General features: G+C 43.3%; 3 protein-coding genes across 4 annotated transcripts; 1 reads left to right on the top strand and 2 right to left on the bottom strand.

Moving 5' to 3' along the window:
* Positions 1-85: 85 nt before the first annotated feature.
* On the bottom strand, positions 86-6,702 carry CanB (calcineurin B). 2 transcript variants are annotated; one of them, XM_028300123.1, is made up of 6 exons: positions 6,571-6,702; positions 6,112-6,151; positions 5,581-5,616; positions 2,676-2,839; positions 1,527-1,661; positions 86-1,230 (listed from the first exon to the last, which is right to left on the bottom strand). In XM_028300123.1, exons 1-6 carry the CDS (start codon positions 6,571-6,573, stop codon positions 1,060-1,062), a joined length of 549 nt encoding a protein of 182 aa, XP_028155924.1. In that variant the 5' UTR covers positions 6,574-6,702; the 3' UTR covers positions 86-1,059. The 2 variants fall into 2 exon arrangements, with proteins under 2 accessions (XP_028155924.1, XP_028155925.1); XM_028300124.1 differs by lacking the exon at positions 5,581-5,616.
* Positions 6,703-7,306: 604 nt separating this feature from the next.
* Positions 7,307-16,711, top strand: eEF1gamma (elongation factor 1-gamma). Its single transcript, XM_028300122.1, has 10 exons — positions 7,307-7,382; positions 7,496-7,645; positions 7,750-7,816; positions 9,326-9,468; positions 10,097-10,237; positions 11,892-12,053; positions 12,637-12,785; positions 13,395-13,564; positions 14,479-14,621; positions 16,421-16,711. The coding sequence occupies exons 1-10, from the start codon at positions 7,371-7,373 to the stop codon at positions 16,556-16,558; spliced, it is 1,275 nt and encodes a 424-aa protein (XP_028155923.1). The 5' UTR covers positions 7,307-7,370; the 3' UTR covers positions 16,559-16,711.
* Positions 16,712-17,072: 361 nt separating this feature from the next.
* On the bottom strand, positions 17,073-24,810 carry LOC114349677 (skin secretory protein xP2). The gene is made up of 7 exons (XM_028300147.1): positions 24,767-24,810; positions 21,790-21,938; positions 20,357-21,523; positions 20,197-20,290; positions 19,791-20,025; positions 19,404-19,494; positions 17,073-18,910 (listed from the first exon to the last, which is right to left on the bottom strand). The coding sequence occupies exons 2-7, from the start codon at positions 21,883-21,885 to the stop codon at positions 18,887-18,889; spliced, it is 1,707 nt and encodes a 568-aa protein (XP_028155948.1). The 5' UTR covers positions 21,886-21,938; positions 24,767-24,810; the 3' UTR covers positions 17,073-18,886.
* Positions 24,811-27,920: the final 3,110 nt, after the last annotated feature.

Here is a 27,920-nt window from a genome sequence, read left to right as displayed (position 1 = left end):
CCCTCGGTGTTTTGGTTGTCAAAATACTGACCCGAATTATACAAGAAATGTCTTTTTATATAATTCCACAGATTAAATTATGCAGCGAGAAAACACTAGCGAAAACTGGTTACGGTAAAACATGATATCTCAAAAAATAAATACACGACGCTACGCTAAGATCTAATAAGTAGACGATCCGACGGCCGGCCAGCTCGGCGGCCGAGCGCCGCCGGGCTCCGATAAAAGTGTACAAAATAAAATACTAAATAACAATACCAACTAAAATTACCACAACAAAATAATAAAACCCTACATTTGATTTGACTACGATAAAAGTTTCTCTAACGTACCTAGGTATAATATATAATTTGTAAACATATGTAAATCTTAAGAGATAAAATGTAAATTAATGAATTACGATAGAGGGCGCGCGGCGGCTGCCTCGCGCGGCCCCGGGCTCGCGCTCCGATCCGACGCTAATACTACGATAAAGATGTCGCTTGTCTGTATGCGTCAGCCGAATAAGTAGTAGTGAAATTTTTTAAACGATAGCGCCTCAAAATGCAATAATAATTCGAGATTTTTGAAATTTGCAAATCACACTACAATAGGGGATGGCGACTAGCGCTCATAACGGCGATGGAAGCGTCTGACGTCAAACGTAGGAACAAGCGCGACACGTGCATCGCCCGGGCGCGCGCGTCGCCGGCGTATGGCACAAACCTGCTCCACTGTGTGTCCTGTTTTTGATTATCGTTCAGGTCAGCGTCTCGGCTGCCTCCGACACACAGCGACTGTGGTATTTACGGTAATAGGACCCTGGGTGTGGCGACTGAAGGCCCGAGTGATGCACACACTGATAAAAATCCGAATTCCTTACACGAAGACGGCGAGAAATCTACAAACTAGACCCGAAATCAATCGAATCGGGAAAAATAATTCTGAATTTAGATATTTGTAAGTAAAATGTTCCTTTAGGATGCACATCGAGCCCGTGTGTGCCGCGCGCGTGCTCAGCGGCCGCGCGCAATTGGATAGTGTTCTAGCTAGAGCGAGAGAGACGAGCGGCGCCGGCGCCTAGACGTCGACGACCATCTTCTTGTGTATGTCGGTGTTGCCCACCACGTTGCAGAACTCCTCGAAGGAGATCTTGCCGTCCTCGTCCTTGTCGGCGAACAGGATCGTCTTGTCCACGATCTGCTGCAGCTGCGTGTCCTTCAGGTTATTGCCCACCATCATCTTCAGCACCTGCAACGCCGCGCGGACCATTTTAAAATAGAATGGACTTTATTGAACACAGTGAGCACAATTTATAAACAATAACAACACAATACGAGAAACAAAAAGAAAATTAGTGGGCCACTGCGCCAATAGGCTCCCGTTATTAAGAAGTTGGTCTTCCGACGGACCATTTCAATAGCGCCCTCCAAATTCTAACTTACTTTAGGATGATTTAGAGTTTCGAATTATGCATCTCAAATAACACCAGAATCATTTTCAGATTCTCCTTTGGACCCTATGCCCGCTAATGAGGCGCAGCGTACCTGGAACAGCTCCCCGTTGGAAATGTACCCGTCGTTGTCCATGTCGTAGATGCGGAAGGCGAAGCGCAGCTTGGACAGCTTGTCGCCCTTCACGCTGAACTGCGACACGCCCTGGATGAACTCCTTGAAGTCCACCTGCAACCGTCGCGCGACGCAATGTAGTACGGTTGTAACAACTCGAATGTTATCGGACAATGCTCGATAGGTGAGGGGTACAAGAAGGGCATACAACAACCTTATTTATTTGACTTGTCGCTCGTATACCCTTCCCTTTGAACCCCTCACCTGCCGAGCAGCAGTCGAGTTGTTCCAACCGTTCCCTGTTACAACCGTACCCAGTCTCCCCGTACCGTCTTTCATTTCTGTGAATTTTTATATCCTATTCTGTTCGCGGTTTATATGAACGTAATAAAAGTATTCGCATTTCATAACCGTAGTATACGAGCATGAAGATGTTAAAGATACAAGTTTATTTATCGTAAAACACCGTGTGTCACATCGATAAGGGCCATTAAATTAGACATGTCGTAAATCAACTCGTCGCGCATCACCGCCATGATTGACGAGTGACGACAACAACGCAATGCGGCAAAACGGTTTGTTTATCAACAAAATAAATCTATCGAGATTGTAAGAAGCTTATTTTAGAGAACTTTACTATTGTTAGGACAATAGTAAATCATAGAAACAAGGAAAAAGGAGCAATGTTGTTATTTTTATTCCAACCGGTGCAGTTATCTCATCATGAACGTGCGGCACATTTGGAATTAGGTTTAAGATATGAATGGATTGTTTGCTCTTACTGAATTGCTTATCTCCTTTGTTTCGAGCTAAGTAAGTAAGTATGTTTATATACGATATCTAGTTGGCCGTAGCATACCTATGTAATATGCTTAATTTGGGCCTAGGTAGTGGATTGGTGTAGAAAGTACTATGATTTATAAAAAGTAAAAAACGAAATATCAATTATGTATCTGTCCAGTAACTAGCTCATTTGAGTAATAAATCTTACTACTTCTTAACCCGCTCTGAATCATCGAGATTTTTTCACCAAAAGTGCCGCATCTTCGGAGCATAAGGAGCGTATTGCGTTTTATTGGCTGTGAAGGTTTTAGGTAAATGGCAGACAACTGAAGAAGATGAGCTCACCTCGCCGTTCCCGTCGGCGTCGAAGATGTCGATGACGCGCTGCACAAGCGGGTTCTGCTGCAGCTCGGGCAGCGACATGAACTCGTCGATGGACAGCGCGCCCGAGTTGTCCAGGTCCAGCTTGCGGAAGCGCTTGCCCAGGCGGCGGATCTCGTCCGCGTCGACTGGCGGGCACACGGGGTTAGCGGGGGTCGCGCGAGTACGCCGCGCGCACTTGGCAGCCTTGATGCCACTACTTTATCTCTACTTACAATCGTTTGTGAGCACTTTAAGCCCATTATAAGCTAATCATTTTGCTCCGGAGCGTGAGATTTAACTGTGTATCACAATAATACAGTTAATAGAAATCCGGAAAACGTGTCGAAGGATTCCAACATCGCTTGAACTGAATCAAGGCAAGGCATTTGTACTGATTCAAGGCGGCCAAGTGTGAGCGACAACAACATGTAAACTACATCTGGGTGACGCTAGCGTCGACTAAGAAAACCCGACGGATGCTCGGCACTCGGCGGTGAGGTAAAAACCATTTCACAGTCCGATCACCGATTCGGCCCGCTTTCTATTCTCATCTATCATACATTTTGTATAAATAAAATACATACGTAATTACATACATACAGATATAAACGAAAACATTTATTAATAAAAACAGAACGCATTGAATTGCAACGTTTTAAAATAAGCAAGAAACTGAAAGGTTTCAGATAATCGCACCCAGAGGGTGTTTCCAGCGTTTAAAACTTTGCCATTCAGTGCTCGCTGCGCTATTCTATAAATAGGCATACAAAGCGATAATTTACACATATATTCATGTGCAAAAGCGTCATGGCGGTAATCCGAGTCCTTATCTGTTTGCGAACGAACATCCCACGCGGCTGGAGCCCGCGCGAGCGCGTGTCCACACCGCGACCAGCGACTTCAATCATGGCGTATGAAATTTAAAAACCGTTACAGTGGGCCATGCCACACAATAAGGTTAAACAAGCTGGTTCACTTATTGATTAAATGTTGGTAACATTTTGTTTATAAAACACTAGCTTTCCGCCCGCGGCTTCGCCCGCGTGGAATTTTGTCTGTCACAGAAAAACTTTATCGCGCGCGTCCCTGTTTCAAAAACCGGGATAAAAACTATCCTATGTTCTTTCCCGGGACTCAAACTATCTCTATGCCAAATTTCATCAAAATCGGTTGCGAGGTTTAAGCGGGAAAGCGTAACAGACAGACAGACAGACAGACAGACAGACAGACAGACAGACAGACAGAGTTACTTTCGCATTTATAATATTAGTTGGGATGGGATTAAGTATCAAAGTCAGACCGCACCCGAATTCGCCCGCGGGCGCGATGTGAACACGCACTGCCTACAGTCGGCCGGTCGGTGGTGTGGCGACACACAACAACTAAGAAGCTGAGAAAGGTCAGCGGTTGTAGCCACGCCAAAACCTATTCCAACGAGATTGTGTCCTCATACCGCTCATTAACACACTGCCACAGCCCAAACGCGAGCTCCATTGATTGATTGTATAAAGAAGTCTTCTGAAATATCACTGCTTCTTTTAAATTGATTATTCCTTGAGCTAAAATCTGTCTAGAACTTCATTCGAAATAGGTATGACCCAGACAATAATTATAGAGAATCAATGTTACAACGTGAACAATAATAGCGACAATATTAAATCGTTATAAAATATTTTTTTCCATTATCGGACTGGGTGGACTGTTGCCGACAGGCTGTGACGGTGCGCATTGTTGCTGCAAGCGGCGTCGCAGTAGTAATGACATTATTATCATACAAAAATACCTAAACGAAGGCCGTCGCGTGTAACGTTCTGTTCATTGAAACACATGTGACATTTAAACATTGAACACAAAGAAACTTTAGTTTACTCCTAACATTTATGAAAGAACAGTTAAACAATAAAAGTATAATATAGTTGATATTCAAATGGGGCCATCAATTTTTTTAAAGATTGATAAAATTTTCTTTTTACTTATTAGGTAATTATGAATATGCATCAACTATAGTATATTCCCATGAATTGTTGAGAAAAATAAAGTAAAAAAATATATAAAATGACAATACACATCACATTAAATCTAATTTTCTAATTCTATTTATGGAAAAAATCATAGAACATCTGACGAGCAAGTCAACATAAGTGTTTCTAATAAACTCTGTTACAATAATGATTGTATAGTCAGCTAAAACATTGGTCAGAACCCGACATCAACATACTCCATGCACCTAGTTCACACAGCGCCACGCCACAACCTTCACTTAGCAAGCTCAACCCTACTAGACAGCTGACCTCTCCCAATTGCATAGATTCCTCGCACCTGTGTGACAGCATTGTAGCCAACTATTGTAAACATCCATAGCAATACTCTAATGACACCTTATCCACTAGAGGCCAAATGTGACAGAGATGCACTAACCAAACAAAACTATGCAATTAAAATGCTATCATGTTTATCCAGAACAATTTTCGTAATTTATTGTCAAGGTGGAGGAATTATGCGTACAATGTGTCATGTAACTGTGAACTAAACAATAAATGTCACAACTACTGTCTAATAAGTTGTGTTCCAAGTCACAGCTGAAGACCGCTCACGAAGATAGAGATAGTACAGAAAACACAAATCAGAGAGAAAGGAAGAGAGCATTAATACAATAATGGTTCTTAGTAGGCTGGTACATTCCTTGAAGAACTCATCATTACGCCAATGAAAATAACCCAAAAACTTGAGTTCATGTAAGATTAGTACTGTGTAATCCTGGTGGAAGTTAATGTTACGATTTGATTAAGACAAGTTGAAAAATTGTTCTGGACTGTAACAGTGTAAGTGCGATATGCTAACATGTAGATGAACATTGGAGCCGGGCGAGTGACACTACGACACTCACAGTTCTCCACCTTAAAATCAATGCAGTTAACACGTGCTGAAAACAAACCTCTTGTTACGCTTCATTTGCACACCCTATATTCTTACATTAGATCCTTGCTATCATAATGTACTGCTGATACTTTTCAATTACTATGAGGAATAGTTTAGTCAGCCATACTCAAATCAAATCAAATCAAATCAAAATTATCTTTATTTGTTTAGACTAATTAAATTAGTTCTTGCAAATCGTCAAATGCTCTTAAGGAGCCTATACATGTCTCATTCTTTTTTTGCCCTACCAGCAATTACTCAATGACATACATAGAAATTAGAAAGCAATCTGTTATTGAGATATTGACACAATAATTAAATCATGAGTTGTTGTTATTCAATCACACAAGCTAGTTAAGATACTTATGAATGAGTATATTATTAAAGGCAAATAGTCATATAAAGCTTTAGGAGCTCACTGTAAATTAAAATTAGAAAAAATATATAGAAGTGGAAAGTACAAAGAAGAAAATATCATAAAATTAAAAGAAATACTCACAATTCGAACATAGTTCCATAGGAATTGAGTTCTCGTTTCCCTGAAAAATTATAGTACCAAGTTAGTGCCCATACAGATATAAAATGATTATCTGGGTAATCATTAATCAATATTATTTTAATATTATTATTAAATCTCACATCGCATCACACAAACCTGAAATGTACATTAATGCTATCATGAATTTATTGTCATTAATTTAGATGGCTAAAATAATACAAGCAAATCTAGTAGGAAAATAACTTTTGTAAGGTACCTGCCTACTGAATGAATGAATTTTGGACTTAATCATGGTATCATTTTATAGAGTTTAATAAAATGGTACAAGATGTAAGTAAATAAAAGGACAAAACATATGATAATAAGAAAATCCAGTTCATTTTACTATCTGCAGATGATCGCAGCAAGAACGGTGACACCCGCGCGATGAGTGCCCTCAGTTGTGAAGTTTTTACTCACCATTTTGATGAATTGATTTACTTAATGTGAGTAACAATTAAAAATGACGAATTCTTTCACTGATTCGGAATTCTACGACAAAATCTTGTCGCAGGAGAAATTAAACACGCAAGAACCATCGATCTAAATAAAACGCGCAGCGCAGAGTAAAAATAATCAATCAGTGTTACCAGATCTGAGTCTGAGCTTCTGGATTCTGCGATACGATTGGTCGTTCAACAGCGTACGTCAGCTGTTTTGACCAATCGTATCGCAGAATCAGAAACGCGTCTGGACTGTAGACGTTAAAAGTTACCGTAATCGGGGCTCTGACATAAATAGTTTTAACATTCATAGTTAAAAATAACCAAGACATCAAAAATATCCAGCTTTTTTTACGGTGCTCTGCCAAAAAAAAATACAGACCCTTTAAGTACTTAAAGCTTGACAAAATGCACAATAAAATCGCAAAGCAGTAGAAACTTTTCTACTAGAAAAGTGGTCGAAAGGCCTTTTTTTGTATGGAGTTTTGACGGATTCGATTTTAGATTCCCCGCACCTTGCTCAGACCTTTATTACTAAATAAATTCATAATTGCTTAGGTATTTTATTTGTATCTAATACTTTTAACATTTTTTTAATCACAGAACAGTAACTATTAATATTAATTACACTAAGTGCAAGCTACAGAATTTTAAGATGAATAATATTGAATTTCTTCTTGCTACCATTTTCGTTAAAAAAAATAAACGTCAAAATCAAACTGACAGTAGTTCTGTCGTCACCCCCCCTCCCCCTTCTCTCTTTCCGAAAAAATAACCATGGCGGCCGGGGTAGGTCAAAATTTACCTTGAAATATCTCAATAATCGAGTTATTTGATTTGTGGTAAATGAAAAACTAATAATTTCGAAAGGATCCTCTTTACTGTGTATCTTTATTTTCTAGGTACTCTACACTTATCCGGAAAATTTCCGCGCTTACAAGGCGTTGATCGCCGCACAGTATTCCGGAGTAGATCTAAAAGTAGCTCCTAACTTTGTTTTTGGCGAAACTAACAAATCAGAAGCTTTTCTGAAGAAGTTCCCCGCTGGAAAAGTGAGTTCAATGGATGTGATAAAGTTATAAGAATGTGAAATATGGTGAACCGGTAGTAATCATATGTTTGTGGCTGTGACGTGTAATATTTGCAATAATTTTAGGTGCCTGCATATGAAAGTGCCGATGGAAAGGTCCTCCTGACTGAAAGCAATGCCATCGCTTACTACGGTAAGATTTTCATCATCATTTATTATCGGTAACCAACCTAACCTCTGGTCTAAACTGTTCATTGCGATTGTTATCAAAATAATGTATTTTGAACCTCTGAAAAATAATGAAATTTTTAATGTACTAATCATTCTTGAAATGATAAAAAAAGTATTTTTTTTAATAGATAAGTTTTCTTTTATCTTTCAGTGAACTAAGTATTCTTGAATAATGAAGTGAAGTGGCTTTCAAATGACACTTTCTTGAGTACTTATTTAATAGTTTAATAGAGTAAGTTTATTATGAAATAAAATACTCCCATTTCCTACTGAATCGTAACAGCTGACCAACCATTAAGTACACAGCATATCAAGCTAAATACTGTGGCATCTATGTCACTGTAATAGCTGCTATTTTGCAACAAAATTTAGTGCATTATGTGGAACTTTTTAAAATAATGTCTTTTTATGCATAACTAAATAAGGATTGTAATAATAATCCAGACAGATTACATTTATTGATTGGTTTAGTAGGTAAAGGACTTTTTTTAAATTGTTTACAGCAAAAATAAAGTATATAATACACTAATGTACTTCACTGCAGCACAACTGCTCAAATAGTTGAACTAATTACAATAAAGTTAAGTAATATATTTTCATGGTTAGCCATTTTATAAATACTGTAGATAACTCTAGAGAGCAACTTGGCTCAACATAACTTATTGAAATTGAGTAAACTATCTAGCTAAACTAAAAATAAATAGGCATTGGTAACGCTATCTAACAGTGCCCTGTCGAATTGTGTACTAACTTTATCGACATCATTATGAAAAGGTGAGATGTCAGATCCTTTTATGATTAGAGCCAAAGTTTCCCCTTACAGTGATCCGAAAATATAGTAAGTCCCATTTACTAAGTCCTCAACCGCTTTGTGTCCATAATAATAAATTGACAAAGCTGTCACATTGTCCACATAGCTTACCATTTAGACTTTTTACCCGACTGCGCCAGAAGGAGGGTTATGTTTTTCGAATGTATGTATATTTCTTTGGCACGGCCTACACCCTAAACGGCTTGACCGATTTTAGCATGAGAGGTGTCGTTAGATTCGTTTTAATCGTGAGAGTGACACTGGCTATATTAAAATTGAAAAAAAAAAAAAAACAAAAGCGGATTTTAGGCGCCTTAATGTCTTAAAAAAGATTTTTTTTCTCAGAACCTATTGAGTAGTTCAGTGGTTCCCAAACTTATTTAGTCTACTGCCCACTTTGAGAATAAATTCTTTTTTAGCGCCCCCCATTTTTGTAGTCAAGAGTCGAGCTCAGTCGATGTCTAAGAGTCCTCCTAGTAGATGACGCCTCCCAAGCCTCTACACAACGTCCCGATTTTTTTTCTGGGTCTCTTATCGCCCTTTAAGCCTGCAGCGCCCACAAGGGGGCGTTATCGCCCATTTTGAAAAAGACTGTAGTTATTAGTTAATTTTTACGTAGTTCAGTTTTTTGTTTGTTCAATAATAATTTTCGTGGTGCAGTGTCGTCAGCGGCGCTGCGTGGCGCGGACCCGGCGTCGCAGGCGCGCGTGCTGCAGTGGATGTCGTGGGCTGATAGCGAGCTGCTGCCCGCCTCCTGCGCCTGGGTGTTCCCCTACCTCGGCATCATGCCCTTCAACAAGCAGGTGGGCCCATTGAGTGGATTCGACTATTAGCCTAGGCACACCACCGAAGTTTAGTGGGCTCAATTTTAATTTGTATGAATAAACGTACCGGAAAACGCAGCGTGGGACTTCCACCCACAAGGTAGACCGACGACCTGATAAAGGTAGCAGGAAGACGCTGGGTGCAGTCCGCTACCAACCGTGCGATGTGGAAGTCATTGGGGGAGGCCTATGTTCAGCAGTGGACGTCCTGTGGCTGAAATGATGATGATGAAGAATCGGCCGATGCCAAGTCTGTGTAATGTGCGAACTTTCATACATGTTCATACTAATTTATCAGCCTGACCCAACTGTCGGCCGACTAAAAGTCGGTGGTATGCGTGCGGCCAGACTTACAGTTGATGGCATCCAAGTTTTTCTCTTAATTTTTTGTCCACTGAATTCTCTTCTGCCGATTCATTGTGGTTATTTTAATTTTAGTCTGATTGTAGAACTCTTTTGTAGCTTTCAACTGACCTTACTTGAAGCTAATTTTTTATTCATTTGTGTTAGCATTTTATGCAAGTTTTCTGGAAGTGGGACACTGTAATATCTTATTCCAACTGATCTTTCTTTTTAGCGTTGTTTTGACTGTATTCTCGTTCCGCAGAACGTAGAGCGCGCGAAGAATGACCTGCTAGCGGCGCTGCAGCAACTGGACGCGCACCTGCTGACGCGCACGTTCCTGGTGGGCGAGCGCGTGTCGCTGGCCGACGTCGTCGTGTTCGCCACGCTGCTGCACGCCTTCCAGGTGACTAAAGCATGGTCCGTGAGCACGTAGAATTTTGTCCAATGTATCGCTCGCGCGTAATTATTTTGCTGTCGCGACTGTGCGACGGGCGCCCCCGCAGTGAGTGTGCGAGCGCAACAGCAACATAATTACGCGCGAGCGATAAGGATGGATAGCTTGGGGTCATTGGACAAAATTCTACGTGCTCACGGACCAGGTTTTAGCTGACTGCGACGACGAAGGAGAGCGCGCTGCTGGCGGCGCTGCCGCTGACTGATTTTATTAGGATGCCCTCCTTTTACATAATAGTAATCATCGGGTAGACAGATTCCTTCCACTCTATGCTTCATTCTAATAACGCATTAGAAGTCTAAACTTTGGTCTATTCAAGACTAATGATATACAGACGACAGCACATAATCTAAACACAATGGCGTCTTATTTCATGCTATTTTCCTACATAAAAGTATTCGGTCGTGGAACAAATCTCACCATTACCCATGGCCATACCAACCTCGCGGTTATTGTGGCCGAATCTTGAGAGATGCGCGCGGAATTGCGGCTGCCTAGGGCAGATTGCACTCCACCGCGCACGATGCTTGACTCTCTACAAATTCTTTATTCTTCGTCCATTTGTCCCTCTTTGCCACTCCCCCTTCTGGGGCACGGACTCCACTCAAACGTTGGCACCATCCGGTGCCTGGCAGCTAGGCGACGACCGACGACGACCAAAAATAACTTTTAGTACAATTTTAAACTAATAGTTAAAAATTGTACTAAAAGTTATTTTTTTTACGCAGGTCGAGTTTTTTATATGAAATCTAATATTTCCGAAGCATGTATTATCTCATTTACATTGCAAATAGGCATTTTGGAAAATCTCACGTGAGATTAGGGGGTGGGGGAGGGGGTCAGGAAAAATCTCATGAAATCTCACCAAGGGGGGAAAAAAAAATTAGCCAAAATTGTCGTTTTAGCGCTCACCAGTTAGCGCCACTGTAGAGTAAGGTCCTGTCACTTGCTAGTAGCGAAGACAGTGGCACCAACCGGTGAGCGCTAAATTGATAGGAGGACTATCGCATTTTCACTCATCAAGATGGTGCCACTGTAGAGTAAGGTCCTGTCAATCGCCAGGGGTGCCAACTGGTAAGTATAAAAACGATAGCCAGGGTTGCATGATTTAAATCACGTTGATTAAAATCATGATTTAAATCACAATTTTTATTGCTTGATTTTTTCTATAAAAATCATTGATTGATTTACAAAGACTGAAAATGGAATTAACGAAAGGCTGGGAGTTTATATTAATCAACTGTAATGTTAAAAAACAATGATAATATTAGGTGTTAACATATGAAATTGTCGTTTTGCATGGAGAATCTGAAAAAAATATTTTTTCCATACAAACATATTTGCGATTTTTTAGATAATTACATAATTTAAATTTTTTGGTGGTGTTACCAGCTCTATACATCAATTCTACGTAATTAAAAATGTTTTCCGTAACAAAAAGTAAAGAAATGATCGCAAAATCTAATAAAAACCAAAAAAATCAAAATATCGTGACTTTTTGAAAAAATCTGATTTTTTTGATTAAAATAAAAAAACATGATTTTTTCCACCCTGACGATAGCCCTCATTAATGGACGCCCCCTAACTGGTTGTGTCTTCGCAGCACGTGTTGGAACCGAGCGTGCGCGCGTCACTAGGCAACGTGTCGCGCTGGTTCTCGACGCTGGCGCACCAGCCGGCCGTGACGCGCGTGCTGCCGCCAGCGCCGCTGTGCGCCGCGCCGCCCGTCTACGACCCCAAGAAGTACGCAGAGATCTCCAAGAAGGTCGGTTGTGCTCGTCATCATTTCAGATATAGGACGTCACCGTTGAACACAGGCCTCCCCCAATGATTTCCATAATGACCAGTTGATGTTGATGACCGGAGATATTATGCTTAGGTACTCCTACTATTACACTGTTATTGCGATTAAAGCCTGGTCCGTGAGCACGTAGAATCCCGTCCAATGACCCCAAGCTGCCCATCCTTGTCGCTCGCACGTAATTATGTTGCTGTCGCGCTCGCACACTCACTGCGGGCGCGCGTCGCACAGTCGCAACAGCAATATAATTACGCACGAGCGATAAGGATGGGTAGCTTGAGGTCATTGGACAAAATTTTTAGACCAGGCTTTATAAGACATCCACTGCTGAACATAAGCCAATGATTTCCATAACGACCGGTTCGAAGCTGTCTGCATCCAGCACCTTCCTAGATTTATGCTTAGGAACTCCTCCCATTACACCACCAAATCCTTCATTTCGTAATTCATTCCTTACGAAATTTAGCTGAAAGATCCATCCTTTATCCATGCATACCACTTTATTATAGTGACCAACTTAATATTAATGTTATTAGTGATTTTTCAGGATGGAGGCAAAAAAGACAAAAAGGCTGAAAAGAAAGAACAGAAACCACAGGAGCCCAAGAAGAAGGCCGAGGCGCCGCCCGCCGACGACCTCGAGCTCGACGAGAAGCCCAAGGAGTCCAAGGACCCCTTCGACGCCATGCCCAAGGGGTCAGTACCAAGGCTTTGTTTGCTAACTACACAAATACTTGTCATTAGACATTTGACACAATTTAGCAATATTTTGGGATTCCGTGGAGGGTAGTTGAACGGGAAGCGTGGTCGATCTGTTTTAATGGTTTCAATTTATTATTTATTGGACTTTAGTGTACAAATTTGGTGTTATTTTGTGTTCTAAAGTGCAGTGAAGTGATAAATTATTAAAAACATTGAAATACGTCGAGTGGGTTGTCGTATGAACAACCCGCTTTGGACCCGGTGGCGTCTTGAAACCTGCTTACGGGCATACTTAACTCCACGGAATCCATGAAAAATCAATAGAACTGAAACACCCACGTTCTATTGATAACTATGTCAATTTTCACTCTACATTGGCAGAAATAAACCTCCCAGAGAGGTTTGGTTGCCATTAAAAAAGAAAAAAAATAGCAATGTTTTCCAATCACTTTTCGCACACTTTCTAAAATACCGTTTTGGTCAGTTTTCATTCAACTTTAAATATGTACAAAGGTTAAAAATACATGATTCAAATGCCGATTTACCCATATTACCAACGACGTTATACAAAATCGCTAAATTTAATTTGGAAAATGACTCCAGAACATTCAACATGGACGACTTCAAACGCTGCTACTCCAACGAGGACGAGGCTAAGTCGATCCCATACTTCTGGGAGAAGTTCGACCCCGAGAACTACTCCATCTGGTACGCCGAGTACAAGTATCCCGAGGAGCTCGCCAAGGTCTTCATGAGCTGCAACCTCATCACAGGTGAGTCGCCGCTCCTTCGCGCTTCTATACAAGCTGGAAACATTGCATTTATGGATAGATCCAGTTTATTCTGTAACCTATCATTGGTACTGTTTGAAAGAGCTTGACGCTTTAATGATCAGTAACCAGTATTTCCATATCTTTTAGAAATAATCGAGTGAGATCACTTAGCGTTTCCATAAAATATTTACCCTCTTGCTCTCACATGCGCATCGAACACTTCTTTGCCTTTTGTTAATAGCGGTGATCTTGTTTTTCGCCACCGGGGAACACCGTACCTATGTTACGCGTGCAAAATTGAATCCTATCTATTTGTATCACTCAGTATGGAAATATCCTTTCAAATTGTTTATTTAGTGGCTTTTTCTCACATCACGTCCGCCATTAGTCCCGGCAAAAACTCAATATCGTCACACATTCTGCCGGGACCACAGATCACAGAAACCAAAAGGAGATGTGACAAGGGATCGGGGCAGGTGTCGCAGCAATATGCCAACAGCAACAGAACACATTGCTCATGACAGCAATGATGACAGCAGCGACGTCAAAATGTAAACAGTTTATAGATGACCCACGTTGAACTGTCCCACCAAACTCAATGACAGGGGGGCGCTACCATCGTTCAACTATATGGTTTCCAACATGGCAAAAATCGGAACCAGCGATCCGGTATTGACGGTGGCGCCCCACTGTCAATGTCATGGATAGGACAGTTCAGTATTTTGGAACTATACATTGCTTGCGTAGAACGTTGAGTACTGATACCGCAGTGGATAAAGAGCACATATTTTGATTACTTTGTGTGTGAATTTCTAATGCAACAGGGAGTTTCGAACTCAGCGCATTAGTTGGCATCTCTATATCTCTATGGCCGGGACCGTCGAGATAGTAAATATGTATACTTTCTGTTCCAGGCATGTTCCAGCGGCTGGACAAGATGCGCAAGCAGGCGTTCGCGTCGGTGTGCCTGTTCGGCGAGGACAACAACTCCAGCATTTCGGGAGTGTGGGTGTGGCGCGGACACGACCTCGCCTTCCCGCTCTCGCCCGACTGGCAGGTGCGTGCTGTCTCTCTCTTCGCCCGCATGGCTCGAGTTGACGCATTTATCTGGGGGCGTAGTGTGAGTTCACGTCAAACGAATTCGACGTCGACTGCGTAAAATAGTGACATTAAATTTACGCCGGATTGTACAGCGTCCCTAGCGGAAACTTTCAAGAACTAAAATTTTCATATAGTTTTAACGCGCTCGCTAGTGACGACGTTTGATGTAAACTCACACTAAGCCCTCTGTATTCTACCGTTCGTAGGAACATTACGTCACTTACGAATACTGTGCTCACCTTTAGGCGGTTATCACACTGCGCCGCGCTCCGCCGCGGAGCGCGGGGCGACATATTTAATCATTGTATGCGAGTACCTCAGTTTGTATAGAAAACACGCGCGGCACTTCACACTGACAACGCGTCCGCGCGCGTGATTTTTTATATGAAAATCACGCGCTCCGCGGCGGCGCAGTGTGATAACCGCCTTAGTTTCGACTGATGAATTTTAAAAAATGTTTGCGGACTCGTTAATCTTTAATTTGATACATACTTTTTACCAAAAAATGTGACGAGTGCTTTCGGGCCGGGAATTTCCACTAAATTACACGCTCAAATCATACACGCCTTATTAACTCCAGATATGTTCATACGCATGATGCTTTATTGATTTGTTAAACAAAGTTGTTCTACATTGATTTTTTTTGTGCAACCCTTGTTTTATTAATTAAAATACGTCGTATTTTCGTTGCGTCACGACGCTTTTTAGTTGCGTTAGTTTATGATATAGTTTTTATTATCCAAAACTTGTTGATTGCGTTTCCTAAAAAACATTTTAACAAACATATTTACTCGTATATTGCCATTCTTGTTATGTTTTTAAAACTTAAAATGCGTCCAGTAAACGGTCTCTTTTTATCATGACTTATTCCGCGTATGAAGATGTGTGAAGATCCGGAGACTGACTCAAAAATGCTTATTGCTTCTGCTTCTTCTTGTTTGTGTCATCATCAAACATCACTCAGATATGTTTTTATTTTTTTTATTTTCATTTATCGCAATTGAGTAGTTGACGCCACTAATACTCGACGCAAACTCGTGGCAGGCGGGGCCATTTTTGAAAAGTAGATGCACATTCGCTAATATTTTATTAATTTATTACTTATTATAAACAACGCTATACCTGCCTCTGTGTGACGTCACCCATAACCAGTGTGAGTGCGAGAGAAAATGTGATATGCACTGTTTTATGTTGACACCACCTGCCACGAGTCTTTGCGCAGAGTATAATCGATTGAAGTAATGATTTTGTATACGACGTTCCGACGTCACTCGCCAAATCGATTGAGTAATTTTATGAATTTTAAATCGAATTTCAATCGAAAGGGCTGACAATAATTCTCCGAAAAGTTGATCAATCGCGGCAACTACCCAATTTCTATGTATTTATCAGTTATTAATTTTAATTTTTGGTTCAGCATGACGATCATGAGCTCATTTAATGCGTGGAAGAGGGATTTCAATCACATTTAGCCTAAGCGCACACCACCGACTTTTAGTTGGCCGATAGTTGGGCCCGATTATAATTTGTATGAAGAATCGGCCGATACCAAATCGGTGTAATGTGCGCACTTTCATACATCTCTATACTGATCAACAGCCCGACCCAACTATCGGCCGACTGAAAATCGGTGGTCTGCGCCTAGGCTTTACATTTCATCAGACAACTAAATGAATATTTCGTAGTAGACAGTAGCATCAGTCACTGACATATCCCACAAAGACCACTTGGTGTATAAGTGCGTGTTGTCCGCAGATCGACTACGAGTCGTACGAGTGGAAGAAGCTGGACCCGGCCAGCCCGGAGACCAAGCGGCTGGTGCAGGACTACTTCTCGTGGAGCGGCGCCGACAAGCAGGGCCGCAAGTTCAACCAGGGCAAGATCTTCAAGTGAGCAGCCGCGAGCCCCGAACGACCAGTGTCTTATTTATGTGTAAAATACGTTGCATTTATTTCGACACCCACGTCCAGGTCCAACCGTGATCGATAAATATCTCATTTCTACGAAGCCAGCTTGTATTTAAAAATAAAATTGTTTTTATTTATATTATGCTCGTTTTAGTTTAATCCGAAACTCGTTGCGACGGCGAAGAGTCGATGCTTGAGATGCGTCCTTATCATCACTCATGCGATTAAAGCGATTATTCATGATTACCTATGAGGCATTAACTCAAATATTCATCTCCAGTTAACACGTCGATAAATAGATTAATATTCCTTTTGAACTACATGATTACTTACAACCCGTCGAGTTACTGCGCACCTGGAAGCCGTGACGTCACATCGACGGTGGTACGGACGGGGCGAACACGAGTGAGTGCAAGGGAGAGACGCATTCCAGCGAGATGCGCAGTTAACTTGACCGGGTTGTATTGTGTGTGACGATCAATGGAAAATAAAATCACATGTTGGAAAGCAAAAATTTATATTTTTTCTTCATATTTCAGACTTTTTCTAAACTGATAGAATTATTTCCTTTAACATTAGTACATACATTTTATTTATTATTGCGTCAATGAAACAAACTAATCGCGAGTCGCCAAAGAAAAGTCCGTAGCGAAACGACAGGTACACAGTAAGAGAAGCGATCCAACACCTCGCTCGCCTCACAGCCGCCCGCGAGCCGTCGTCGTTCATGTCATTCATATCGATAAATTTGTCACCATAACTGGGTAAAATGCAGTTTTTATTGCTGTAAGAAGTTAGAACTATCAATTAACTCCTGGCTTATTCTAAGCTAGTATTTGTCAAAATAATTGCAAAAATGACGACTGCTCAACGTCGGGCTTGTAGTGTGGCGAACGAAGGTAGTGGAGAAAACATGGAGTTATCGAATACAATAGACGTAAAACAGTAAATGCATCTTTGTGGCGCTGCAGTACGGGCGCGCTGCACTCGCACTCGGACGCACCCACGCGCTCATATTCACGGAACATAGTCACGGCAAATTAATGTCGAACGAGTTGGTTTCCAACATACAGCGACTGCACACTATGTGTTTGTTTGAGCGTTCTTCATCCTACGATGCAGTGTAGCCTACTGTTGCAGTCACTGTTTGTTATTCGTTCAAGATGCATGGTACACGACTACTAACATACTTAATTCGTAAATAAAAGAAGAAATCATTTTTATAATTTATACCAACTGGATGGGTCTGCCTGTTTGAAAGCACAAGATATAAGTTACCAAAGTTAAACAAGAGCGTCATCACAAGGGTTTGGTGATTCAGGATAGATACTATGATTGTTACTCTTTTTACAATACTTATGTCTAAAAGACACTGAAACGCACTGAGGAAGAGCATCTTTTGAATTCACAGAGGCATTACTCATGAGGAGCGAATTTGATCATGCAGAGGAAATCTTTTATCCATTCTATCGGCGCGGTGCGTCCGTGGCGGGCCTGAACACTGCCGCACGGCCTGCACGGCCCGCCGCCTCGAAGGCTCGTGCGCAAATAACAATAACACTTAAAACATGCATCGCTTCACCTAGGAAGTATATCACAAATCATCAATGTATGTAACTAAGTTATTGCATTGCCATTTACACTTATCGTTAGACACAAACAGAAGACAGTGGTTGCTACGAGTACACAGACAGGAATGTATAAACGGGATGCCAACTGGTGCAGCACTCGGGCTGTGCCGGCTGCCGGGCCGCGGCCGGGCGGCTCCTCGTCACTACTCGGAAGTCATGTCAATTCGGTTCTCCCATTGCATGCGACTGGGCGGCTGCCGGTTAATGAGTGAATCGATCTTCTTGCAAGAAAACGTATTTAAATCTTATAACAACGAGTTTAATGGAATTCTGGCTTCCGGTTGCCGGGATACACGTGATTCGGGTGATAATTTCCAGTCCAGTCACATTTGCAGGCCCCGGCTCAGAGCGCTCGGCCGCAGCCGCGAGCCGCCTGAGGCAGGCTATGCGTGCGCTCGCGAATATACCATACATCTCTATCACACACGGTCGCATAAAAACCTCAAATATACACACCTCGAACAATTCAATAAACATCAAAAAATGCAAAGGTCAACGGTGGCTAATAGGAGAGATATAAACGACGCTATAAATATCATACACCTAATGAACCGGGTAAATTTACATCTCAAAATGATAACATCTCTTTACGAGTTAATAGTAGAGAATATAATTTATAAAAGGTCGAAGAGGGACGTCTGTTGTGCGGCGTCGAGCGTGCTGGCGGCGTGCTTTGGGCCGGGTCAGGGCCGCGCGCCCGCCGGCTCCTGCAACGCGGGACATTGTTATAATATTGGGACATTTCTGTAGTATTTACCTGCTGTTTGCTTTGCTATTAATTGACGATACAGGACGACGGCTCATAAGAAGGCTCAAGGTCACCCAAAGGGCGATGGAGCGGGCTATGCTCGAGTTTCCCTGCGTGATCGAATCAGAAACGAGGAGATCCGCAGGAGAACCAAAGTAACCGATAGCTCGCAGAATTGCTAAAATCAAGTGGCAGTGGGCGGGGCACATAGCTCGTAGAGACGATGGCCGTTGGGGCAGGAAAGTTCTCGAGTGGCGACCACGGGCTGGAAGACGTAGCGTGGGCGGGCCTCCTACTAGGTGGACCGACGATCTGGTAAAGGTCGCGGGAAGAACCTGGATGCGGGCAGCGCAGGACCGTTCATTGTGGAAAACCTTGGGGGAGGCCTTTGTCCCGCAGTGGACGTCATTTGGCTGAAACGAACGAAGGGGACGACGGGCAGACGGGCTCACCTGCGGCGTGGCGGGCTCGTGCCGCAGCTGCAGGTCCGCGGTGAAGGGCCTCGCCAGCCCCGCGCCCGCCTCCGCGTCCTCGGGCGACATGCTGCAACAGGACAATCGCCCGCTAAGTCTGGCGGAATTTTAAGTACCTTCTTATGCGGGAATTTCGTAACCGAGAGGGCAGCCATCATGTCACCTCATCTGTACCGACTACCGCACAAAAAGGTAGTGAAATTAAAGCACACACGCCAGTTTCCGTATTTAATCCTGTTAACATGAAGTTAATTGAAAATGTTTGCGACCACTTTTCCATACAACTAAATCTTAGGTCAGCAGCGTCGATAGCTTTTGCGTTAACGTGAAATGGCTTTGCATATTCGTTAAGTAATAAATAGTTACCCAAGCCGGGGCTCCGCGTCGTCGAGCAGCAGCGGCGTCTCGTCGTCGGCGCGCGCGTGGCACTCGCAGCGGCACTCGTCGGGCGCCACGTAGCTGAACACCACGTCGCGCGCCGCCGCCGCGCCCGCCGCACCCACCGCCGCGCTCGGCAGCGTCTGGATGCGCTTCGGTTGCTTTCGTTTTTCAGGTACTTCTTCGAAGTCGATCCACTCCGCCTTCGATCGAGTTTCCATTCCTGGGGGAATGCGTGTCGATCAGACAGAATTTATTTATTTGGAAACTCAACAGTTGTTTACAATTCGCATGTTACAGAAGAATGTCGCACATTTTACGTAAATAACAATGCTTCGGACGAACAGAGGGCTCAGGTTCAGCGTTCGAGACAAGACTGAAAATAGCTACCCACCTTCGCTCCCGCTGCGAGATCGGGCGCGCTCGGGTCGCGGGGGCGCCGCGCTGGCCGACGCGGTGCGCGGCCGCCGCGGCAGCTTGATGCGGATCTTGTCCTCGGCGGCGGGCGCGCGCGGCGCCGGCGTGCTGGGCGGCGCGGCCGGCGCGCGCGGCACCGGCGGCACGCGCGGCGGCGCGGGCTCGGCCGCCAGCTCGGTGGGGCGCGCCGCCCGCGGGCCCGGGCCCGGCCCCGGCGCCGGCGCCGGCCCGCGAGCCGCGCACTCGGTCGCGTCGTCGTCGTCGTCGTCCTCGTACTCCTCGCTCGGTTTCAGCCTTATCCGAATGATGTCTTTCGATCGACTCTTTGTCCGACTCTCGCCCGGGTCCTCGCGGCGCTCCCGCGATCTCGCTCTTCTCTCCTCGGCTCGGACTCGATTTCTGGTTTCTTTTTGTCGCTTTTCGTCGTCGGCGGCGGGCGCCGGGGGATCGGACGCCGGCGGGGCGGGCGCCGGCGCGGGCTCAGCGGCGGGGGCGGGGGCGGAAGGCACGGGGGCGGGACGCGCGGAGGTCTGACGCGGCGCGGGCCGCTCGACCGTCGCCTCGGTGCGCACCTCGCGGCGGTCGCGCGCGTCCACCGGCGGCGAGGGCGCGGCCGCCGTGGGCGACGTCGCGGCGCTCAGCTTGGCCATCTCGAGCAGACGCTCCTCGACGGCGGCGGCGCACAGCTCGGGGTCGGTCTCGATGGGCTTGGGCCCGCAGAAGGAGGTCTCGAGCAGCATCCTGTGCGGCGAGGGCGAGCGCGAGGCGGCGGAAGCGACGGACAGGCGGCCGACGCGGCTGAGCCCGGACAGCGCCGAGTGCGCCGAGCACTGCGAGCCGACGCTGGACAGGCGGCTGGTGCGGCCCGACACCGCCAGCAGCGCCGCCTCGGAGCCCTGCGAGTCCTTGCGCGAGTGGCGGCGCGCGGGCGCGGCGGGCGGCGGCGCCGGCGCCGGCTCCAGGAAGGCGAGCTCCTCGGTGGAGGAGCGCAGGTCCAGCGCGCCGTCCTCGCGGAAGCCGAGCCCCTCGGCGGCCGACGGCGCGGCGCCCGCGAACAGCGCCAGCTCGGGCGAGCTGTCGCGCGAGTCGTGGTGGCTGGAGCTGGAGGCGCGCGAGATGTCGATGCGCGGCGCGGCCGGCGCGGCGAGGGCGCCCGCAGCACCCGCCGCCGCCGCGCCCGCCGCGGGCGTGGACTGCGAGCGCGCGCGCTGCGCGGGCGGCGCTAGCGCGTCCCCGCCGCCGGTCGAGCTGGCGTCCTCGACGATCTCCGGCAGGCGGAAAGATTGCTTCGTCTCGGGGCTCGACTGTGAACGCGGCGATGAGACCGTTTTGAGACTCGGGTGCGAGGTCGAAACGTGCGTTCACCGGGCAACCGTCGATGCGATCACGTCCCGCCGCGTGTTCAGCGAAATACTTTGTGGAGAATTTAAAAAATTGCTCCTCAATCGTTGCCCGGTCAACGCGTGGAAAATCGACCGCCCGCCGGCCGTTTCTCGAGGAAACGGGGGGGCGGGTGGCTCGACAGAGAGTAGAGAGAGAGTGTGCGAAGGAGACAGCGAGAGATACATACTGGAGGCCTCACCTCGTCGGAGACGTCGTGGTCGAAGGAGGCGATGGGCGCGGGCCCGCGGCGCGGCGGGCGCGAGGGCGCGCCGCTTGCCGCCATGCGCCGCTAGTGCTGCCGCATCGCGCCGCTCCGCGCCACTATGAGCCCGCCCTCTGAGGAAACCATACCATCTACTATTTAATGACTGTCCCATATGAAATGCACGAACCAGAAGATGCCAAGACAGTGAAGAACGTAGAGATTAAGAATTTGTAGTCAACATAATTGTGGCTCGGTGAAGTGCAATCTGCCTAAGGCACCGCGCACCTCGCTCGCCATTCAACCAGTGCAACCAAGGTTGCTAAGGCCATGAGTGGTTGGTGAGTTAGCCCCATATATCCGTGGTCTTGAGACATGATCGGTGCTCGTTAAGATAGTAAAAATAATTAAGACATGTGACGAAACTAAAATACTGATGCCCACCAAGTATGGATGGACGATACCGATGCTTCGGTTGGTATGTTTTTAAAAACAGTGAATGTACAGAGGTATACATTGAGATTTACAAAATGGAAAATCCTTAATAAGAAAAGAAAGAAAAAAAATTGATGCAACTACATAAAAAAATAACTACTTGCTACGACTCGTAGTGAGTATAGCTACGAGGACTAGTGTTACCGTGCTACGAGTATCGTAGTCTACGAATATGTCAGTAGGTACTACGCGTTGACGTAAGGTTTTGATAACGCTCAAAACAAACATGTATGTGACTTTGTTGGTGTACCTAATAAATAATTATATAAATAAAAACAGCCGCTAACCTCACATAGACTTGGGCATCTTGTACACCCTTATACGAGCATCAAAGGCAGACAAAATGATAGATTTTCGAGTAATGCCTTCCTTATGTACAAATATTCCATGTGAAGCTGGCTACCATGCATAATATAGGTATTGGTGATTGGTGGCACGCATTGTAAGAATGGAGCCTAAAATTATGCTCAACTCATGCCGTCAATCATATAACACATAAGTAAATAACAGGGTTCCAACCTCCAAGTCTTTGGTATTTCGAGAGCTTGCTAGTGCGCGATTTTCATTCGTGACGGTTTAGAAATACTATGCTATTTGATAAACTTGGTACGGGCTGTTTAGGACATACGAGTTCTAGCATAGTGTTCATAACAATTTCAGTTCGTCCCGTACGATGAAGTTCATAATCATAATTAATCATGCAATGTTAAGACCATATCAGATCAGCCCCCCTAGACAAGTGGCAAAACCTGACAGTGGTAATTTCGAAGGGACTTTGCGTTTTTTCAACCGACTTCAAAAAAGGAGGAGGTTCTCAGTTCGACCCGTATGTGTTTTTTTTTTTTTCTATGTTTGTTACGCGATAACTCCGCCAATTATGAACCGATTTGAACAAATCTTTTTTCGGCGTATAGGTAATACCTCAAGGGTGGTCCCATTTAAATTTAATAATAAAAAAAGCAACCCCCAAGGGTGGAAAATTGGGGATGAACTTTTTTATACGCAATATCTCCGCCGATTATGAACCAATTTTTTTTGGTCTCAGTGTACTGCCTACCTTCAGTGGTAACATCAAGGTAATAATTAGTTAACTAAAAAGCAAGAAATAAGTAAAATTTTATAAAAAAAAATAAAACCGACTCCAAAAAACCTACACTAAAACGTAGAAAAATAATTACTAATTACCTACTTATTTATTAGGACGAATTATTAATATTTATGTAGGTATACCATGATTGATACTTTTGGAGTCGGTGCAGGCAAACTTTACATGTTTCATAATCTTGGCACCGACTCCAGAAGTATCAATCATGGTATACCTACATAAATATTAATAATTCGTCCTAATAAATAAGTAGGTAATTAGTAATTATTTTTCTACGTTTTAGTGTAGGTTTTTTGGAGTCGGTTTTATTTTGTTAGGAACTACTTCGCTCCGTCAGCGGATTCGATTTTCGCAGCGATCAAAAAGTGCCACTTGTTCAAGGGGACAATCTATTTATTCCACTCTCTGAATACTGTCTGTCATAAAATTAAATTGTTAAATTGAAGATGAATCTCATGCAAGTTAATTTGCTTAGGTCTTGTTGAACTAAGTTGTGTTTTTGTATTGAGAATTTATCCATATAAACATTTTTGCAATTTTTAAGGAACCACATTTTTTTTGTAGATTTAATGAGTTTTAGTGTCGTCAATATCATTATTGAGACATTTATTTATAACTCCTACGTTAGTAAATATTTATTTGAAACATAATATTTACTGAATAACGTTATTACTTGCGACAAAGTTTAATCATAATATTATTGGAAGGAACTGGAATGTCATCTCTCTCTTTAAATATCTTATTATATGTGACTCTGATGATGGTGATGTATGTGTCTACTTACATATCTCTCTACATTATACTCAAGACAACAAATTAAAAAAAAAACTACTTGCATTAATTTGTTAAAATTATATTAATTGAACGGAACGGCTAACACATTGATATCAAAGACACGACAATATAATTTGGACCCATTGTGTAATCGACACTATAGTAATAGCCATACCACATACTGTATTTATAACCTAAGGGGCCCGTTTGTAAGTCACGCGACTACCATATCGCTACGGGCGTTACAACTCGACAGCACGTCATTTAGATAATCCCGCACTACACTCCCGCGATATGTCATTGATATTCTCATGGCACCAACAATTTGTCGGAACAAGTTTATGCATGAAGATTTGGCGATTCCTCTGTCACTTAATCCTGTATCACCATGTTAAAGATCTTCTATAATAAAAAAGGAATCGACGGGAGCACCGATCACGACCGATCACATTGGACCGCCTTACGGGCGATCCGCGGCCGCCAGCCTTTCGAAATTCACTCACGAAAATATTCCCAAAAGGGTTGGTCAGCACGAGAGGTTAGGGGCACCCCGCGCGGCCCGAGGCGGCGGTTCAGCTCGGAACGTACCTGATGGTGACGGGCTCATCGCGCAGAGCCCCGCGTGATGTCAGCCATCGACGCGGCGGGCGCGCGTGCGCGGAACACGCGCCTGCGCCCGGCCCGCGCGCCCCACTTGCGCCGCCCTCTTGACCAGGGCCGGATTAACCATCTCGGGGCCCCTAGGCACAACTCGTTTCGGGCCCCCCTTTTTCAGACCACAACAACGCAATTTGGAAATTTTTACTGTCTACATTACGAAATTGAATGAAGGTACCATCATTATCAACAACAGACTTTAGTCACAACATTGCAAAGGTATACTTCTAATTTTTTTAGATACAAAATCGTTTAAAACTTCTTGAAAATTGACCTTTTCTGATATTTAACATATGTTTTTTATTTTTCATTTTTTAATCGGGAGTGCTGGGCCCCTGGTCATAGTGGGCCCCTAGGCACTGGCCTAAAGTGCTTTATGGATAATACGGCACTGCTCTTGACTCGCCCGAAGGCCACCGTGCCACGGAGCGACCACGGCCTTGCACTCACCTTACACAATGTTCCCCCGTCACCTATCTTCGGATGAACTGGCCAATCTTACTGGTATCGCCTTATTACTTCGATATCGTGTTAAAACTCAGGGTTTTTACTATATCGACAACTGATGGACTGTTCGATATAGCTTTCACCTTGCAATCGAAACATATTGACTCGATCTCGGTTTCACTGCAACTGGTGATGATGTCATATGTATTCTCTTTGGCAAGTTTCCCATACCCTTTAGAGTTTAATTTAATGTTGTCTTTGTATTTTCTGTTCAAGTAGATTTAAGTGTTAATCGATTAAACGAATATTTTTTGGGTAACTTTGAAATAGGTCATTGTATAGGTATTTATATTTTTGTAGAGACCTTATCAGAGATTTCTGTACCTGTATTCTGGCTGTTCTGTTTTGACGCATGTTAATTAAGTACATAAGTACTTATTCGTTACTCATAAATACGACCGTCTAATCATGTAGCGTGCCTTCGTCCGCTATTTCACTGGATGCGTCGTCTGCATATCGATTTACGTGTATTTATACCCGTCCTTTGTCGGGACGGGGGATCCATTTTTCATGGTATTGATCAATCGGGCATCGTCACCGCGCGACGGGTTCAACGCTCGCTCGGCATTCATCCGTGAAAATATGTAGAGCTTCAGCGGTGACTCGAAAGCTTTATTTCTAATGCGCTACTTTGTTTTACCACCTTCAATCGTTTCGGTAAGAAGGCGTTCGGTTACTTTGTACTATTTCTTCCTAGATGAGTACTAAGCACTTTATGGAATGAAGACCTGGACTTGTATTTCTTTATACATGTAATGTTAAAGTTTTATCTTGTAATGCCCGAGGGGTGTTTGTTCCATCAAACATTCAAGGGCATTCTCTTTGCACAGAGTTCCCCGTCAAAGAGAATTATTTATATAAATAGGCTTAGTAGTTAGTAGGTCTTGGGGTGTGATGGGGTAAACAAAGAGCAAAGGTTCACAGTCATGATTATTTATTAACAGAACAGGGTCCACCGTGTAGTAGTACATGCAACACATCTCAAACAGCCTAACTATTTATATTCATACAAACAAACGTGTGTTGTATCAATAAATATAATTTATTTTCCATAATTTATATTTTTATATGTATAGGCATGTACATACCCAGTTTTACCGCGTAGGTAAAGATAAAATATTTTAACTACCAAGCTTTATACACGACCTAATCTAAAGGATAGGTACATTCAAGTTTTAGCTCACTCATAAATATTTACTTGGACAATGATTATATTTTTCTATGATAAATGTTTTTACTGTAATACATGTAATGTCATGAACGAGCAATTATAAAATTAACATTAATACTGCAACATAACAATTCATGCATTTATGAAGATATTATGCTCTTCACTCTTGCACGAGGCGCGCCACTCGTTGCCAATCACTTACCATTTTTTGCAATATCACTACATCAGCATTTAATGGAACTATTATCGTAACACTCAAATAGGCAGCGCTTGTCGAATTCAATTAGATTTTTATTACACACATATATATTTTGTGCTATAATTAATTTATGACTACTGTATTTGATACATTATATCCGACAAGAAAAAAACGGCTATACTTACATCCTATGTTATAATAGGTTCGCTTTATTGCTTAAATCTCTAAGAACAGATCAACAACTAAGTGGAGATTATTATTATCACAATGTTAGATATAGGGCGGGCGGCGTCGTAGCGCCGTCGTAGCGTCGTCGTAGCGCGGCGCGTGCTACGAGCTACGGCCGCAGCCGCGTACATTGCTACGACCGACCGCGACGGCCTCTCCGTAGCTACGGGCTTCTACGAAACACTTGATGTAGTATTCCAATAGCCAGATTGGCTCACGCACTAGCTTACGCAAGGTATTTTACTTACTTTCACGTTATATTCAAAGTTATTAATATGATTTAATAGAAATATCATTACTTGCATAGTTATTATTGGTAAATCAACCAGTAACGGTATGAAAATACATATTATTAGTGTAAATCTAATCTTTAGTAAATTTTAGTATGGCTATTAATATCTACTAATGAAGAACAATACTTTTATTTTGTAACACGAATGTACTATGATAATAAATACAAATTAAATATTTAGCTTTGTAGTTTTCAAGGTAAAGACATAAACGCGTTAGAGAAAAAAATAAACAGCTTTGTCAAGTCGTTTTACACAACAGTAATATTGATTTTTATAGGTTTAATATAATGAAATAATAGTCTTTTATGTATAAGAAATTAATGCAAAAAATGGAATAGATAATATTGATATTACATAATAAGTTATTCATGTGAGATCTTTGATAGACATACTTTAACGTAAGGTTTAAGTTTATTGTTATAGTCGAGAATAAGGCATTAATTCAGTGTAGAGATGTCTATAAATAAGTTATTTATTTGCAGAATAGCATTTTTATAATCCATATAGGTGTAGGTTTATTTAAAACCATAGTAATTATGCGTATCTTATTCAGATATTACGAGTATGTGATGCGACTACAATATCATGAAGTCGGTGGGATTTTTCCGACGGATATTGAATTATTTATAATAACAAACTTACTCGCTCACGGCCTGCCAAAATTAACTCTACATTTAAGAATAAACA

The sequence above is a fragment of the Ostrinia furnacalis genome, unplaced genomic scaffold, assembly GCF_004193835.3.
Source record: "Ostrinia furnacalis isolate ACB-3 unplaced genomic scaffold, ASM419383v2 OfSCF0695, whole genome shotgun sequence".
Classification (NCBI taxonomy): Eukaryota; Metazoa; Arthropoda; class Insecta; order Lepidoptera; family Crambidae; genus Ostrinia; species Ostrinia furnacalis.
Note: the sequence above shows the minus strand (reverse complement) of the source record. Positions and strands in the feature narration are given on the sequence as shown.